At 43.1% G+C, this 19,226-nt stretch overlaps 1 protein-coding gene across 2 annotated transcripts in view; it reads right to left on the reverse strand.

The window, feature by feature from the left end:
- The window catches only part of DGKB (diacylglycerol kinase beta), a 690,045-nt gene that overhangs the window by 509,657 nt on the left and 161,162 nt on the right, over positions 1 to 19,226 (reverse strand). For both annotated transcript variants that reach the window (XM_038767652.1, XM_038767643.1), the window contains one exon: positions 3,116 to 3,233. In XM_038767652.1, the coding sequence (XP_038623580.1) occupies positions 3,116 to 3,233 (118 nt within the window). The remainder of the gene's footprint in view (positions 1 to 3,115; positions 3,234 to 19,226) is intronic.

Genomic DNA, 19,226 nt, shown 5'->3' on the forward strand with positions numbered 1-19,226 from the left:
TGCCAGCGAATCAGCAAAAGTTCAGCCTTTACTTGCCAGAATCGACCTCTTGAGAGAGATGCTTCCTTAATAAATGCCACATTTTGTTTCACAAATTTGAAAAAAAAAAGTCCTCTCAGCCTTGAAACCCAAAACCCAAGCAGGGAAATGAAAGATGGTAAGCCATAATGATAGCTCTCCATGAGTTCAGTTAGAACATTGTCTCCTACCGATTGGTTAGTGAAAAAAGCACAACTTAGTCAAACGTTCTCACAATAAAACAAATGGCCTAGAATGAAAGACCTTCAGAAAAAACAAACAGGCTCATTCCATACCGAAGCCAGTTTCATTGTCATATAAATCATATTGTTTCAGATTCCATACTAGCAAAGAATATATAAGCCCCTTAGAGCATAATGCCCACATTTCAGTGGGACAGACACAGTCTTTTAATTATTATTATTATTATTATTAACTATACATTATAACATAATTATGGTACTATTACATTACAATGTACACTATATAGAAATAATTTTGATATCTGTTAAGTGTTTACTATTTGCCAAGAACTGTACTAAGTACTGGAGCAGTTACAATACTAGCAGATTAGCTATAGGCTCCTAATCTAAAGGGAAGGAAAGTAGACTTCTTCTCCCCAGTTTTTACAGATAAGGAAACTGAGGAACAGAAAAGTTAAATGACTTTCCCAAGGTCATGCAGCCAGCAAGTTTGGAATGCAGACTAGACTTTAGACTTTAGACAGAGAAGCAGCGTGGCTCAGTGGAAAGAGCACGGGCTTTGAAGTCAGAGGTCATGGGTTCAAATCCCGGCTCTGCCAATTGTCAGCTGTGTGACTTTGGGCAAGTCACTTAACTTCTCTGTGCCTCAGTTACCTCATCTGTAAAATGGGGATGAAGACTGTGAGCCCTGCATGGGACAATTTGATCACCTTGTAACCTCCCCAGTGCTTAGAACAGTCCTTTGCACATAGTAAGTGCTTAATAAATGCCATTATTACTATGTCCATACTCTCAGTCTTATCCTCCAACAACTTGGTTGTCTACTTTGCCTCAAATGTCCCACAACTTCATTGACAGAAAGGGACATAGCATTTCTTACATCCTTGAACTATTAGATTATTGAGGATTTTTCTTATCAACTGTTCTGTGGAAATTGGGCATTTATATCTTTCAGGAAAACAGGCACAACAACCACAGTGATATGGTTAGTAAAAGATAAAACACTTTCTACAACGTGAGTGTTCTTTTTATTCTCCAGCTTTGTGTTATTTGATTTTCTTTGTACAGGTAACAACAAATATGAATGAGAAGAAAAATAGAAGGTAATTTCAGTTCCTTGTGAGAAAAAAGGATCATGTGGCATATAAAATTATTCAGCAAGTCAAATAAGGTGAAATGTCTGCCATCTTGGGCTATCTAACAAATGTCTCCTATTCCTTTTACTTGTGATATGACATTGGGGAGATAATTCATCAAACACTTTCTAAAAAGCCTTCAGGCTGAAAGAACTGGCTTAGAAACAATAGTAGAAGAAATGGATGCATGGCAAAATAGGAAAAAAATTGCTACAAGCAGGCAAGAGAGTAGAAACCTGAGCAGTTGGTAGGATTTTTTTTCCCAGAAGATTGATTAAATAGTAATGACATTTAATAAGTGCTTACTATGTGCCGAATGCTTGGACCGATACGAGATATTGAGATCAGACACTGTCTCTACCCCAACCAGGAATCATAGGAAGAGAGGTATGTTATCCCTATTATACAGCTGCATGAAGAAATGAAGTGATATGCCCAAGGTCACCTAGCAGGTAAGTGACAGATTAAAACCCAGTTCTGTGACTCTTAGGCCCTTGCTTCTTCCAATTGGACCGCAAACATGAGGTAATATCCCAGTAAAACACCCCCACACATCCCACTGGGGCTTGAGGGAAGCCTGCAGCCCATAAATGATTTGAAACTGGGCTGGCTTATCTAACCCCTCAGGCCTGATGCTGCCATAATTCTCTTTCCCCGGACTGGGGCGAGACCGGTCTTGTGCATCTGTTGTGATTCCCAAGTGTTTAGAATGATCCATTGCACTCAATCTGTTCTCAATAATAATAATGGTAATTGAGGTATTTGTTAAGCACTTACTGTATGCCACACTGTAAGCACTGGGGTAGATACAAGCAAATCGGGTTGAACCCAGTCCCGGTCCCACGAGGAGCTGCCAGTCTCAATACCCCATTTTACAGATGAGGTAACTGAGGCCCAGAGACTTGAAGTGATTTGTCCAAGGTCTCACAGCAGACGTGTCAGAGCTGGGATTAGAACCCATGACCTTCTCACTCCCAGGACCATGATCTATCCAAAATACCATGCTATTTCCCCGTTCTAGACTGTGAGCCCACTTTTGGGTAGGAACCGTCTCTATATGTTGCCAACTTATACTTCCCAAGCACTTAGTGCAGTGCTCTGCACACAGTAAGTGCTCAATAAATATGATTGATTGATTGTTTGATAAATGTCATCACCAGTCCTCCTCCTTCTCCTAAAGGATTTTCATCTATAAATATGACTGAAGGGGAGGCAGAGTTGTCCAGTGGAAAGTGCAATGGTCTCGGAGACAAGGAGACTCATCAATCTAATCTCTCCATGCCTGGGGTAGATAATCTGGAAAATGGGGACTTTAATAATAAAAATAATAATAATTATGATATACATGCCAGGCACTGTACTAAGCGCTGGGGTGGATACAAGCAAATCGGGTTGGGCACATTCCCTGTCTCACGAGGGGCTCCCAGTCTTGATCCCCATTTAATAGATGAGAAACTAAGGCCCACAGAAGTGAAGTGACTTGCCCAAGATCACACCACAGACAAATGGAGGAGACGGGATTATAGCCAAAGACTTTCTGACTGTCAAACCTGGACTCTATCCCTATGCCACGCTGCTTCAGGCTGGATTATATATCTGTCCTCCTTCCCTCAGAGTCAATATCATCCATGTCATTAACATGATCACGGCTTGACCCGGATGTGGACCTCTCCCCTTCATCAATCCCATTTGGTCAACTGCTGTCAGTCAAAGAGCAGCCGTGGCAGGGAGTTTGGGAAGCGACTTGAGGATACTCACAGGAGCAGCAGAGGCCCTGCTTCCCCACTCCTATGAGCATGTTCAGGCACAGGTTACAGTATGCCGGCTTGTTAAAGTGCTTCAGTCTCCAAACGTGCTGCCCGTCGTCCTTCACGTTCTGCGCGGGACACAGAGGGAACAGATTTCATTTAGTGAAATAAACAGCGCGCTCTGCAACTGCCAGTAAAAATCTGAGCTCGACTGAACCGTTCAAAGGCAATCTGTTCCTCCCCCCCCCGCCCCCACGACTCTCCACAAGAGCCCCACGGAATCTGGAGCAGAAGCCCGCCGTCCTCGAGGGGCATGGTGGCTTCTCCGATCCGGGGGGCTAACGCAGCCGAGAAACACCCGGAACTCCTCTCACATCTGCTCCCCTGGGATTGTCAAATGGACCTTATTGGATAGGGGATATGCCTTATGGCAAGAGGCCAAAAACAGGAAAAGAAGTGATAACCTGGCTTTGCAGCTAATTGTGGGTCAAAATTGCACAGCATCATTATGTGGGATGCAAGGAATAGTGACCGGTTACCCACCGTGATGGGATGAAGGAGCAAGGAACTAAACGAATCGTGGCGAAGAATTTCACCAATGCCGACTACATGAATCTGAGATTAAATAAAAGCTATCAAGCAACTGAACATTAAAATGAATAATGGTGAAGACGGCAGGGTTAATGTGATACTAATAATAATTATGGCGTTAGTTAAGCACTTACTATGTGCCAAGCGCAATGGGGTGGATGCAAGCAAATTGGGTTGGACTCAGTCCCTGTCCCACGTGGGGCTCACTGTCTCAATCCCCATTTTACAGGTGAGGTAACTGGCACAGAAAAGTGAAGTCACCTGCCCAAGATCACACAGCAGATAAGTGGCAGAGCCAGGATTAGAATCTATGACCTTCTGACTCTCAGGTTGGTGTGCTATTCACTACGCCATGCTGCTTCAGTTGATATTCTATTCCTGATGAGTGGAGAAGACCTCCATTTTTAGGGGAGTGTGCTCCCCAAAAGAAAAGTAGGGTGGTTTGAAAGGAGGGGAGAGGGGAGGTAGGTGGGCCTTGCCTCATGGAGTGGACCTGTGCCCCCTAAAGAATCACCATTCTTGAACTTTGGCAGGGGACAATTTGTACAGGGCACGTGTCTACCAACTCTGTTGTATTGTACTCTCCCAGGGACTATGTACAGCGCTCTGAACTCAGTAATTGTCCAATAAATACCACTGACTGATTACATGGTGAAATCAATCAATCAATTGTATTTATTGAGCGCTTACTGTGTGCAGAGCACTGTTCTAAGCACTTGGGAAGTACAAGTTGGCAACATATAGAGACAGTCCCTACCCAACCTTGGGCTCACAGTCTAAAAGGGGGAGACAGATAACAAAACCAAACATACTAACAAAATAAAATAAATAGAATAGATATGTACAGGTAAAATAGAGTAATAAATATGTACAAACATATATACATATATACAGGTGCTGTGGGGAAGGGAAGGAGGTAAGATGGGCGGATGGAGAGGGGGACAAGGGGGAGAGGAAGGAAGGGGCTCAGTCTGGGAAGGCCTCCTGGAGGAGGTGAGCTCTCAGTTTGGCCTTTCAACTGAAAGACTCAGTTGAATGAGAAGCAGCATAGCCTAGTCAAAGAAGCCCGCTGTTGGGTAGGGGCCGTGTCTATATGTTGTCAACTTGTACTTCCCAAGCACTTAATACAGTGCTCTGCACACAGTAGGCGCTCAATATATACAACTGAATGAATGAATGAATGAATGAAAAGCATGGCCCTGACCTAGATTCTAATCCCGGATCCACCACTTGTCTGCTGTGTGACTTTGGGCAAGTTGCTTCACTTCTCTGAGTTACCTCACTCACTGACATGGGCTGTGTCCAACCCACTTAGCTTATATCTACCCCGGCACTTAGAACAGTGCCTGGCACACAGTAAGCGCTTGAAAAATACCATAAAATTATGGTTATGCCAAGGGTATGTAATGAGCAAGCACATACTAAGCCAGTGCAGAGGAAAGCATCTGTTTATTGTCTGTTTATTGTCAGATTATACTCTCCCTAGTGTTCAGTACAGTTACCTGAAAGCAGTAAGTACTCAGTAAATATGATTGACCAACTGCCTAGCAGACTGGAAGGCGAAAACAATAATAATAATGATGGTATTTGTTAAGCACTTACTATACTCACTATGCTAAGACTGTGAGCCCTACGTGGGACAGGGACTGTGCCCAAACCCAATTATCTTGTACCTATGCTTAGAACAGTAACCGTCTGTCAGATATCTTAAGAGAGGGCATTCCAAGCTAGAAGCAGAAATGGGGAGAGAGGCCCATGGCGAAATGGATGAGAAGAGGTACAGTGAGAAACTTAGCATTAGAGGAGTGAAGTGTGAGAGGTGGCTTGTAGTAGGAGAGTAGCAAAGTGACGTAGGAAGGGTCAGATGAGTACCTTTTTTTTTTTCAAGTAACTTGAAAGTCAAAACCACTGTTAAAGCCACTCTAAACACTGAACATCTTTTCAGGGGCATTTTTGTCAGATTATTCACAAGAAAATGCCAACCAAGTTGGTCCCGTAAATCTTCGGAATCATAAAGGAGGCAAAGTTGGGGCTAAAATGAACTGAAAATCTAAGACACCTGGTCCTCTCTCTTCTTTCTGGGACTATATTTCCCAGGATTGTGAATGACCCCATTTCCCAGAATCCTCTAAGAATTGGACTTCCTGGGATAAATGGATCTGGTCAATAGGGAATCAGTGAATCAAGTAAAGCTTTTAAAAAATCATGAGCAAGACTCTTTAACCAATTTTTCCTTCGACTAGTGGGTTTCCCTCTGTCATACGAATGAATGCCTTATAAGTATTTAGACCCATGCATTATAAGCTGAGGCTGAAGAAAACTAGTTTAGTACTGAACTTCAATTAGGTCTCTGTCTGATTTTTTTTTCTTCGGTTTTTCCACATTCAGTTAGCATTTTTGCATCTAAGGTGACTGGGAGTGATTTGGAAATGACTTCGAAGTGAAAAATATCAATTCTTTTCAACAGTTCCTTCACCATGAGCCATGATCGACCTGCCCTTCTAAAATGTCACACGGAGAAGCACTAAATTTAACAGAGATGGACTAAAAGGTTTTACAGTATTTTTCATTAGAAAGACAAATAAAAAATACAAAGGAGGGAGAATATCTTTTCCAGTGACATTTCTTTTCTTTCATTTTCATTAATTATACTTCAAAACCTGAATGCCCAACACATGTGAATCTCTTCACCTTGTTGGAACAGAACATAAGGGGTAACATAGCTGGAATTTCCTTTATCAAAAAAGGCAAACAAGACAAGATATGAGTGTTCCTTCCACTGGAATCCTACACTTCCTACAGGCTTGCCAGTGAGCCTTTTCGTAAATTTGAAACACTTCACCTGAAAATGAAGCATTCCCTGTAATGTTCCCCTCAGCTTCATATATTGCCCAACATTAGCAAAAGAGGATGAATTAAGTACATGGCCAAGGATTTTCCGGAAATGCAATTCATCTGCCACATTTCAGTGCGTTCATGCCTTGTCTTACTGTCTTTTTGAGAATGTACCCCCTCCGATATCTCTAATTTAATTTAGTGTCTGTCTGCTCTACTGTGCCCACCCAAGTGTTTAGTACAGTGCTCTTCCCGGAGAAAGGGCTCAATGAATAGAGAGATCAATATTGAAGCAGCATGGCCTAGTGGAAAGAGCACAGGCCTGGCTGGGAGTCAGAGGATCTGAGTTCTAATCCCACCTCTGCCAATTGCTTGCTATGTGACCTTGGGCAAATCACTTCACTTCTCTGTGCCTCAGTTTTCCTGCTTTCCCTTATTAGACTGTGAGCCCCATGCGGGTAAGAGACTGTGTCCAACCTAATTAATTTGTACCTCACCCAGTGCTTAGAGCAGTGTTTGACAAAGAGTAAGAACTTAACAAATACCATAAAAAAGAAAGGATTGACTGATTGGAATATTTGGTGATCGATCCCAAGGCATCAAGCATATGGCTAGTAAGTAACATCCACGCCTATCATGTCTTTCCACTGTCCTAAAGACCAGGAGAAATGAGAGTTACTTCTCCTTACTCTTCACCGCTCAATCAACTAATCAATCATATTTACTGAACACTCACTTTATGCAGAACACTGCACTAAGCCCTTGGGAAAGTACGATATAACAGTACAACAGACATACTCCCTGCCCACAATGAGCTTACAGTCTAGAGGAGGAGACAGACATTAATATAAATGAATAAGTGATGGATATGGGCAAAAGTGAAGTGGCGTGACTCAGTGGAAAGAGCATGGGTTTGGGAGTCAGAGGTCATGGGTTCTAATCCCGGCTCCGCTGCTTGTCAGCTGTGTGACTTTGGGCAATCACTTCACTTCTCTGTGCCTCAGCTACCTCATCTGTAAAGCGGGGATTAAGACTGTGAGCCCCACGTGGGACAACCTGATCACTTAGTATCCCCCCAGCGCTTAGAACAGTGCTTTGTATAAAGTAAGTGCTTAACAAATACCATTATTACAGTGCTCTGCACACATTAAGCGCTCAATAAATACGATTGAATGAATGAAAATGCTGTGGGACTGAGGGAGGGGTGAATAAGGGGGGTCAGTCTGAGTGCAAAAGTGATACAGAAGGGAGTGGGAAAAGAGAAATAAGAGCTTAGTCAGGGAAGGCTTTGAAGGTGGAGAGATTCATTGTCTGTTGTTTGTTGGATATGAAGAGGGGCGACATCTCCGTTTCACAGTCTGAGGGATGGGGATGACAGGTATCTAATCCCCATTTTCCAGAGGTATTAATTTAGGTTATCTAATCCCCATTTTCCAGAGGCGTTAACTTAGGTACAGAGAAGTTACATGACTTGCCCAAGGTCACTCAACAGATAAGTGCAAACAGCTTAGGTGCAGCAGCATGGTATAGTGGATAAAGCACGGGCCTTCGAGTCAAAAGGTCATGGGTTCTAACCCTGGTTCTGCCGCTTGTCTGCTGTGTGGCCTTGGGTAAGTCACTTCACTTCTTTGTGCCTCAGTTCCCTCATCTGTAAAATGAGGATTGAGACTGTGAGCCCCATGCAGGTCAGAGACTGTGTCCAACCTGATTTGTTTGCATCCACTCCAGTGCTTAGTACAGAGCCTGGCACATAGTAAGCTCTTAACAAATACCACATTTATTATTATGATTAAAACCCAGTTCAGGAAGCCAGCTAGGCTAAGGAATTCCTCCGGATTTTCCCTATCTCCTAGGGTTCTTCACACCAGGGCCCAACCCTTCCAGATTTGTACTTCCAGGCTTGTCCTACAACCCAATTCACCTCAAGCAGTGTGGCTCAGTGGAAAGAGCACAGGCTTTGGAGTCAGAGGTCATGGGTTCAAATCCCGGCTCCGCCAATTGTCAGCTGTGTGATTTTGGGCAAGTCACTTCACTTCTCTGGGCCTCAGTTCCCTCATCTGTAAAATGGGGATGAAGACTGTGAACCCCCCATGGGACAACCGGATCACTTTGTAACCTCCCCAGCGCTTAGAACAGTGCTTTGCACATAGTAAGTGCTTAATAAATGCCATCATTATTATTATTATTATTAAGATAATGAGACATGAAACAGCCACCTATTGGCTTCCAGCACAATATCAGCTCCTAGCCATTTCAGCAATGAAAGAACAACCTCCACACCCCAAAGGTTGTCACATCTCATGGGTGGAGAGGCTGAAAAGCTGTATAAAAATCATAGTTGATGGTGGTCATAGCGGAAATGTGCAACACAAAATGGACTGAAATCTAATATGAGAAACCTAAATCATAGAACTGTAGGCTTTCAGGGAATTTACAAAAGATCCTGTAATTTAAGGGGCAGTAAACATCAAACGTCAAATAGAATCTGCCCTTCAATGTTTTAATTGACAGCTGACAATAATTTATTAGACAGCAGAAAAACAAATGCTGCAAACTGAATGGCTAAAACCAAGGTGATCACATTAATCAGAGAAAGAGGAAAAATGACCCATTAAATTTGCTGCAGGAAATAACGTTAGCCACTCAGAAAAATCATCTCACTCACAAGAGAGGGCCTCAGAATTGTGTTGTAGGTTTTCCATTCCTGGAATCAATGTTGTTTTTTCTCCCTGGGATTGCTTATGCTGTGCTAAATCCTGGAGTAGATGGACCAGTCTATGTCTTTATCTTATTTTACCCATATTTTGTATATAAAGAAACTGAGGCCCCGAGAGGTTAAGTGACTTGCATAAAATCATGCATGAGGCTGGTTGGCAGATTTGGGATCACATACCAGGGACTACTCACTGACCCCTGGGTACTTTCTACAAGGCCACACTGCCTAGAAGCAGCATGGCTCAGTGTAAGTAGCCCGGGCTTTGGAGTCAGAGGTCATGGGTTCAAATCTCAGCTCCGACAACTGTCAGCTGTGTGACTTTGGGCAAGTCACTTCACTTCTCTGTGCCTCAGTTCCCTAATCTGTAAAATGGGGATTAAAACTGTGAGCCCCCCGAGGGACAACCTGATCACCTTGTTAACCTCCCCAGTGCTTAGAACAGTGCTTTGCACATAGTAAGTGCTTAATAAATGCAATTATTATTATTATTATTATTATTAGAGTGCTCATAGAGTACCTACTCTACTCTACCTACTCTTGAGAAGCAGCATGGCTCAGTGGAAAGAGCCCAGGCTTGGAAGTCGGAGGTCATGGGTTCTAATCCCGGCTCCACCACTTGTCAGCTGTGTGACTTTGGGCAAGTCACTTGACTTCCCTGTGCCTCAGTTCCCTCATCTGTAAAATAAGGATGAAGAACGTGAGCCCCACGTGGGAAAACCTGATCACCTTGTATCCTCCCCAGCACTTAGAACAGTGCTTTGTACATAGTAAGCACTTAACAAATGCCATCATTAATTAATTACTGTGTGCAGAGCACTGTTTTAATTTCTTGGAAGAGAACAATAGAGGTAGTAAACATGAACAATGTCTTATTCATGTGAACAGGTTTGGGGGTTTCTCTTATAAGAGGCTAAGGGGATTTAGAAAAGGAACATTAGCTTATGTGACACCAAGAAGTGAAAGAAAGAAAAGATGGCATTTAGTAGCAGCATGGTCTGGTAGATATAGCACGGGCTTGGGAGTCAGAAGGAGTTGGGTTCTAATTCTGACTCCACTGCTCGTCCACTATGTAACCTTGGTTAAGTCACTTTACTTCTCTGTGCCACAGTTCCCATCTGTAAAATGGGGTTTACAGCTGTGAGCAATATGTGAGACAGGGAGTGGGTCCAACTTGATTACCTTAGCTCTACCCCAGTGCTTAGTACAGTGCCTGGTACATAATAATAATAATAATAATAATGACATTTATTAAGTGCTTTACTATGTGCAAAGCACTGTGTGAAGCACTGAGAGGGTTAGAAGGTGATCAGGTTGTCCCACGTTGCGGGGGGGGGGGGGGGGTGCTCACAGTCTTAATTCCCATTTTACAGATGAGGTAATTGAGGCCCAGAGAAGTTCAGTGACATGCTCAAAGTCACACAGCTGACAATTGGCAGAGCTGGGACTTGAACCCATGACCTCTAACTCCAAAGCCCGGGCTCTTTCCACTGAGCCACGTTGCTTCTCCATGAGTGCTTAACAAATACAGTTTAAAAAAGAAAGCATGTTGAGGGCAGGGACTGGGTCTACCAACTATGTTACAATGTAACAATAATAATGTATTTATTTTGTTAATGATGTGCATTAATTCTATTTGTTCTGACGATTTTGACACCTGTCTACATGTTTTGTTTTGTTGTCTGTCTCCCCCATCTAGACTGTGAGCCCATTGTTGTGTTGGGACTGTCTCTATATGTTGCCGAATTGTACTTCCCAAGCGCTGCACACAATAAGCGCTCAATAGATACAATTGAATGAATGAATGATGGCATCTGTTAAGCGCTTACTACGCGTCAAGCACTGTTCTAAATGCTGGGACAGATCCAGGTTAATCCAGTTGGATGCAGTCCCCGTCCCACATGGGGCTCACAGTCTTCATCCCCATTCTACAGATGCTGGAACCGAGGCCCAGAGAAATGACATGACCTGCCCCAGGTCACACAGCAAACATGCGGCGGAGTCGGGATTAGACTCCAGATCCTTCTGAATCCCAGGCCTGTTGTCAAATGACTAGGTCAGTCTGCTTCAAATCATTAGGTAAGGCCACGCTTAGAAGCAGTGTGGCTCAGTGGAAGGAACATGGGCTTTGGAGTCAGAGGTCGTGGGTTCAAATCCTGCCTCCGCCAATTGTCAGTGGTGTGACTTTGAGCAAGTCACTTCACTTCTCTGTGCTTCAGTTACCTCAGCTGAAAAATGGGGATTAAGACTGTAAGCACCCCGTGGGACAACCTGATCACTTCCCCAGCGCTTCGAACAGTGCTTTGCACATAGTAAGCGCTTAATAGATGCCATCATCATCATTATTATTATTATTATTCAAAGTGCTTAGTACAGTGCTCTGCCCACAATAAGCAGTTCTTATAGATGATGGATTGAAATCACACTTTTCCTAGAGAAAAAGTGGTTTGTTCCCCAAAACTCTTCTATTTCTTTAGGCACGGTGCAGTTCTGACACCCAGTGGCCATGGCAAGGAAAGGAATGGAAACTCTGTAACTTCAAAGAGTTTTTCAAGTATTTTCAACAGCTTTGCAAAATCCTCTTATCTCTAACCCTGTCTATAATAATGATGCTATTTGTTAAGTGCTTAATATGTGTCAAGCACTGTCACCTATAGCCCTTATAGGTCCCACCTCGCTCTCTCCATCCTAAAGCCCATCCCAGTTTTCCTTCCCTGACTTGTGAATGCTTTCTTTATGTACTTACGTGTATATGGATAATTCTATTTCTTTATATTGATTCTTGTGTACTTGCTTGGATGTGTACATATCTATAATTTTATTTCTTTATATCAATGCCTGTTTACTTGTTTTGATGTCTGTATTCCCCCTTCTAGACTGAGAGCCCTGTTTGGGCAGGGATTGCCTCTATTGCTGAAATGTACTTTCCAAGCACTTAGTGCAGTGCTACGCACACAGTAAGTGCTCAATAAATATGATTGAATAATAATGTTGGTATTTGTGAACAAATTTTGGCACCTGTCTCATGTTTTATTGTCTGTCTCCCCCTTCAAGATTGTGAGCCTGTTGTCGGGTAGGGACCGCCTCTATATGTTGCCAACTTATACTTCCCAAGCCCTTAGTACAGTCCTCTGCACACAGTAAGCACTCAATAAATACAATTGAATGAATGAGTGTTAAGCACTTACTATGCGCCAAGCACTGTTCTAAGCGCTGGGGGGGATACAAAGTAATCAAGGTTGTCCCACTTGTTGCTGACAGTCTTCATCTCCATTTTCCAGATGAGGGAACCGAGGCACAGAGAAGTGAAGTGACTTGCCCAAAGTCACACAGCTGACAATTGGCGGAGCCAGGATTTGAACCCATGACCTCTGACTCCAAAGCCCGTGCTCTTTCCACTGAGCCACGCTGCTTCTTGGATTGAATGAATGAATGACTGAGCTGCTCTCAAGTAGTAGGAGGTGGAGGGTTGTGGGTTTTTTTGTTTGTTTTTCACTCAGTTTTGGGGAGAAGCTGTTTGATCTGGGCTTTTAGATGTGCCGTGGTGGGGTTAAACAGGTCTAGGTGTTAGGGACAGTAGCAGTGCACAAATGCAGTAGTGCAAATATTTAGAAATATAAGTTTTCCTCTGAATATCGTGGCTCAGTGGACAGAGCCTGGGCTTTGGAGTCAGAGGTCATGGGTTCAAATCCCTGCTCCACCACCTGTCAGCTGTGTGACTTTGGGCAAGTCACTTAACTTCTCTGGGCCTCAGTTCCCTCATCTGGAAAATGGGGATTATTGCTGTGAGCCCCCCGTGGTAGAACCTGATCACCTTGTAACCCAGCAGCACTTAGAACAGTGCTTTGCACATAGTAAGTGCTTAATAAATGCCATCATTATTGTTATTATTATTATAATATCTCTGTTCAGAGGGAGCATGGCCTAGGTCAAAGAGCGTAGGGTGAGGAGTCAGGAGATCTAGCAATCAATGGTATTTATTGAGTGTTAACTGTGTGCAGAACACTGTACAAAGTCCTTGGGAGAGTGTGATAAATCAGAGTTAGTAGACATGCTCCCTGCTGACAAGGAGCATACAGTCCTAATGGAGGTGGAGACTGGTATTTAAATAAATTATGACTATGTACATAAGAATATTAATTGTGGTATTCATTAAGTGATTACTATTTCCCAGGAACTGTACTATGTGGATGCAAGCAAATTGGGTCAGACACAGTCCCTCTCCCAAATGGGGCTCACAGTCTTAATCCCCATTTCACAGACTAGGTAACTGAGGTGCAGAGAAGTGAAGTGGCTTGCCCAGTGGGACGTAGCAGACAAGTGACAGAGCTGGGATTTGAACCTATAACCTTCTGACTCCCAAACCTGTGGTCCTTCCACTTAGACCACACTGCAGAGTGGCTCTGTGGAAAGAGCCCGGGCTTTGGAGTCAGAGGTCACGGGTTCAAATCCCAGCTCCACCACTTGTCAGCTGTGTGACTTTGGGCAAATCAACTAACTTCTCTGTGCCTCAGTTACCTCATCTGTAAAATGGGGATTAAGACTGTGAGCCCCACGTGGGACAACCTGATCACCTTGTAACCTCCCCAGTGCTTAGAACGGTGCTTTGCACATAGTAAGTGCTTAATAAATGCTATTATTATTATTATTATTATTATTATTACACCATGCTGTTCCCTCCAAACACCCATGCTGTGGGGTTGAAGTTGGGGTGATTATCAAGTGTTCAAAGGATATGTTGCCAAGTTGTACTTCCCAAGCACTTAGTACAGTGCTCTGCACACAGTAAGCACTCAATAAATACAATTGAAAGAATGAATGAATGCAAATCAACATGCATGGATGACACAGAAGGGAGAGGGAGTAGGGAAATGAGGGTTTAGTCGGGAAAGGCCTCTTGGAAGTGATATGATTTTAATAATAAGGCTTTAAAGGAGGGGAGAGTGATCATCTATCAGATATGAAGGAAGAGGGCATTCCAGGCCAGAAGGAGAATGTGGACAAGGGGTCGGGGTGAGATATCAAGATTGAAGTAGGTTGGTGTTAGAAGAGATAAACTGTAAGCTCGTGCGGGCAGGGAATTTGTCTGTTTATTCTTATATTGCCCTCTCCCAAGCACTTAGTGCAGTGTTCTGCTCACTGTAAGCACTCAATAAATATCACTGAAAGAATAAATGAACGAAGGAGCTAAATTGACAGATTAGGTTGTGGTAGCAAATCAGCAAGGTAAGGTAGGAGGAGGTGAGCTGATTGAGTGCTTTGAATCAAATGGATTCAGAACCAATGGTGAGGAGTTTGTCTGTTGCCGAGGTGGATGGGAAACCACTGGAGGTTCTTTAGGACTGGGAAGATAATAACAATAATGATAATAATGGCATTTATTAAGTACTTACTATGTGCAAAGCACTGTTCTATGCACTGGGGAGGTTACAAGGTGATCAGGTTGTCCCACGGGGGGCTCATGGTCATAATCTCCATTTTACAGATGAGGGAACTGAGGCACAGAGAAGTTAAGTGACTTGCCCAAAGTCTGAAGGTTTGTTAGACAAATGCTCGGGCACCTGAGTGAGACAGACTGGAGTGGGGAGAGACAGGAGGCAGGGAGGTCAGGAGGCTGATGCAGTAATCAAGGCGGTGGAGGATAAATGCTTGGATCGCTTTGGTAGCAGTTTGAACGGGGAGGAAAAGGCTGATTTTAATGATGTTGTGAAGGTAGAAACAACAGGATCTGTTAACAGACTGTATATATGGGTTGAATGGGACAGATGAGTTTAAGATTATGTCAACAAGGTTACAGGCTTGTGATAGAGGGAGAATAGCGATGCCAAAGAGCAGCAGCATGGCTTAGTAGAAAGAGCACAGGCTTGGGAGTAAGAGGTCATGGGTTTTAATCCTGGCTCTGCCATTTAGCAGCTGTGTGACTTTGGGTAAGTCAACTGACATTTCTCAGTTCCCTCATCTGGAAAATGGGCATTAAGTCTGTGAGCCCCACGTGGGACAATCTGATCACCTTGCATCGACCCCAGCGCTTAGTACAGTGCTTGGCACATAGTATGCGCTTAACAAATACCATCATTATTATCTACAGGAATGGGAAAGACATGGGGAGGGCAAAGAAGGAAGAGGAGTTTTGTTTTGGACATGTTTAGCTTGGGGTGTTAGTGGGACATCTGAGTAGAGATGCCCTAAAGGCAGGAGGAAATGCAATTCTGCAGAAATATGAGACGGGTGTTCTAATTATAGCTCTGCCACTTGTCTGCTGCATGACCTTGGGTAAGTCACTTTACTTCCCCCCGTTCTAGTATATTAATAAATATAATGGGGGAAAAATACCTGTCCCCTCTCCTCCTTAAACTATGACCCCTACTTCTCTGGGCCTCAGTTTTCTAATCTTAGAATGGGGAGTCAAGAGCTCTTCTCCCTCCTACTTAGACTGTGATCTCTAGGAAGTACAGGGTCTGGATTTGACCTCATTATCTTCGATCAACCTCAATGTTTAGTACAGTCTTGGCATATTGTAACTTTAATATTATCATCATAATGAACACATGGGACAAGAACTGTGTCCAACCTGATTATCTTGTATCAACCCTAGGGCTTAGCAGAGCATTTGGGATAAACACTTAATGAACACTGTCATGTTTTTTTTTTCATTATCATTAGCATTTGGAGTAAGCAATACCAGAAGCAGACCTGATCCCTACTCTTGGGGATCTTACAACTAATGGAACTTGGACATCTGTAAGTAATTAGTACAGTGCTCTGCACACTGTAAGTGGTCAATAAATATGATTGAATGAATGAATTATATCCGTGATTTTTAAAATATGGATTCTAAACTTCACTCCTTCCAAAAGGTTATGCTTCTCAATCCTTTTTGGTTCCTGAAACAAAGAAAATTGATCTATCTGCTTTTATACTATTTGATGTCAGGAAAAATCTTCGTTTTAGAAATTCCTAAAATGTCACCATCAGATGTTGTGGTATTTCTTTGCCGCTTACTATGTACTAAGTATTGTACAGAGCATTGGGGTAGAGCCAAGATAACAAAGCCAGACACAGTCCCTAACCTACACAACACTTTCAATCTAAGAGGATTGTCTTTCACAAAAAGCCAAATCTTTGGATTGCATATCTCCCCTAATCTAAAAGAACTGTCCTTTAGGGAGTCTAAAACTTTATATTTCCTTTTTCCGGTAAAATACTGCTGATGTTTTGAAAGTTTTATTGTTTTCAACAAATATCTAAAAATGCATACTATGCTGATTATCTTCAGGGAAAATATGTGGAGAAGACAATGGAGGAAATAAACCTGCTTGTAACCCAAGTGAGGATAGTTGAGATGCACAAATTATGATGAGGAATTTGGGACATTCTTAATAAAGGTTCAATCATTTTGTTTACAAGATTAATATATTAATATCCAGGGGTGATTTTAATAATGTGAATAATATAACACATCATGGTTCTCTCCTTGTTCTGTTTTCTTTGTTGCTTATGTGACTTTTCAGTGCTCTGCACATAGCAAATGCTGTAAATACCATTGATTGATTTTCTCATTGTTGAATTTGTTTTTCCCTGTCTTGTCTGTGTGGACACTCCTGAACTATTTCCTTCTTCACAGGAATACCACAGAAGTTAGCTATGGCAGAGAAGCAGTGTGGCTTAGTGGCAAGAGCCTGGACTTGGGATTCAGAGATCATGGGTTCTAATCCCTGCTCCACCACTTGTCAGCTATGTGACTTTGGGCAAGTCACTTCACTTCTCAAGGCCTCAGTTAACTCATCTGTAAAATAGGGATGAAGACTGTGAGCCCCTCATGGGACAACCTGATTACCTTGTATCTACCCCAGTGTTAAGAACAGTGCCTGGCACATAGTAAGCACTTAAAAAACACCATCATCATCATCATCATCGTTAGTTAAATTGCATTATAAATTTATGAATCCTTTCCTATGTGTCAAGCTTGTGGGCAGGGGATGCGTCTGTTTACTGTTATATTGTACTCTCCCAAGCACTTAGTACAGTGTTCTGCACACAGTAAATGCTCAATCAATCAGATTGAATGAATGAAAAGCCTGGCTAAGTACTGGGGTCAATGCAAATATAAGCAAACTGACACCCTTCTTGTCCCAAATGGGACTAACTGTAAGGACTGTAACTCATTCATTCAATCGTATTTATTTATTGAATCATATTCATTGAACACTTACTGTATGCAGAGCACTGTACTAAGCACTTGGAGACTACAACCACATAACCCATCTCAGAACAGGAGTTTGGAACTGAAAGTATTACCAGGACAAGTGCCTGTTCTTACAATCATCTAATAACACATGTCTGAAGGGTACTCTGGTTTCATATAGAGTTTAAGAAAACATGGAGCCACTTCTCTCATCTCCCTGAATCCACAGAGGGAGGAAAACAGCATTTTCTGGTCAGTGGCTTGAGGGTCTTCTGTAGGGGAATGAGGAGAAATAAAGAGGGAGGAGATGAGGCCTGTGAAGAAATCACGTCGTTCATTTCTCTCTGAACATGCAATTATCAAGCATAGGACTGAAAAGGAGCGGGTCAGAGAAATAGGAGGAGAACTAAGAGAGGACAAGGTCAGTGAATCCAAGGATGGACAAAGTTTCAAGGAGAAGAGGATGGTCTACAGAGCCAAAGGTGGCTGAGAGGTCTAGAAGGATTAGGATGGAATAGAGGTCATCAGATTCAGCAAGAAGATGGTCACTGGTTACCTTAGAGAGGGCTGTTTCAATAGAGCAAAGGGGGCAGAAGCCAGATTGGAGGGGATCTAGGAGAGAATTGGAGGAGAGAAAGTGGAGTTAGAGGGTGTCAACAACTCTCTCAAGAAGTTTGAAGGGAAACGGTAGGAGGGAGATGGAACAATAACTGGAGGGAACTGTGGGGCCAAGGGAGGGTTTTTTTTAGGAGAGGGGAGATATAAGCCAATTTGAAAGCAGAGAGGAAGAAGCCATTAGAAAGTGAAAAGTTGAAGATGGCAATCAACAAGAGAATAAGGGATGGGATGACTGCTTTAAAAACATATGAAGGGATGAGGTGAGAAACACAGGTAGATGTGGGAGATTTAGAGAGGAGGCAAGAGATTCCATCTTGAGTTACTGCAGGGAATATAAGGAGAGTCCAAAAGGGTGGAGGAGGAGAAGGAGCAGAGATAGGAGAGGAGTTGGTAAGATTTTCAGGAGATCACACCCGATGGTGATCTCCCCCACAGGTCAGCCCTCACAGGTGATCTAGACTCTATCCAAGGGAAAGGGCGTCATGGCCCCCGTACCCTCCCCTCGCCCTGGAAGACTGGGATCATGCCAGAGGGAAGGGCTAGGGACATCCAGTGCTCACTCGGCAAGACAGTGGGCCAAAATTGGGGCAAAGTGAGGGTTTCCACCAGCCAGACTCATCCCCCTACCAGGAACGGCTTTTGAGTATTAGCGAGATGTATTGTGGAGTGGCGGCTTAATGCTCGCATGTGAGATATTCAAGAACTCAGGGATAATCATTTGAAACAGGATGAGGATAACAGAGCCAAAGGTCGTTCAATTACAACTTAAACGGCTCTTACGAATGTTAAGCTTCTTCTCAGGCAGTGACTAGGCCTTATGGTTAGATTTAATCAATCGTTCATTGGTATTTCCTGAACCTTTACTGTGTGCAGAGCACTGGACTACATCCTGGGAGAAAACAATACAACAGAGTAGGTAGTTATGATTCCTTACCTCAAGGACCTTGGATCTTGTGGGAAAGACAGATATTTAAAAAAAAATTAATAGTGGCAGAGCCTAAGGACGGGTACATAAGTTCTCTACACTGTAAACTCGTCTCTAGACTGTACACTCATCTCTAGACTTCAAGCTCATTATGGGAAGAGAATATGTGAGCTAATTCTGCTGTACTCTCCCAAGTGCTTATTGCAGTGCTCTGCACATAGCATGCACTCAATAAATACCACTGATTGATTGAT

Source organism: Tachyglossus aculeatus, chromosome 2 (assembly GCF_015852505.1).
Source record: "Tachyglossus aculeatus isolate mTacAcu1 chromosome 2, mTacAcu1.pri, whole genome shotgun sequence".
NCBI lineage: Eukaryota > Metazoa > Chordata > Mammalia > Monotremata > Tachyglossidae > Tachyglossus > Tachyglossus aculeatus.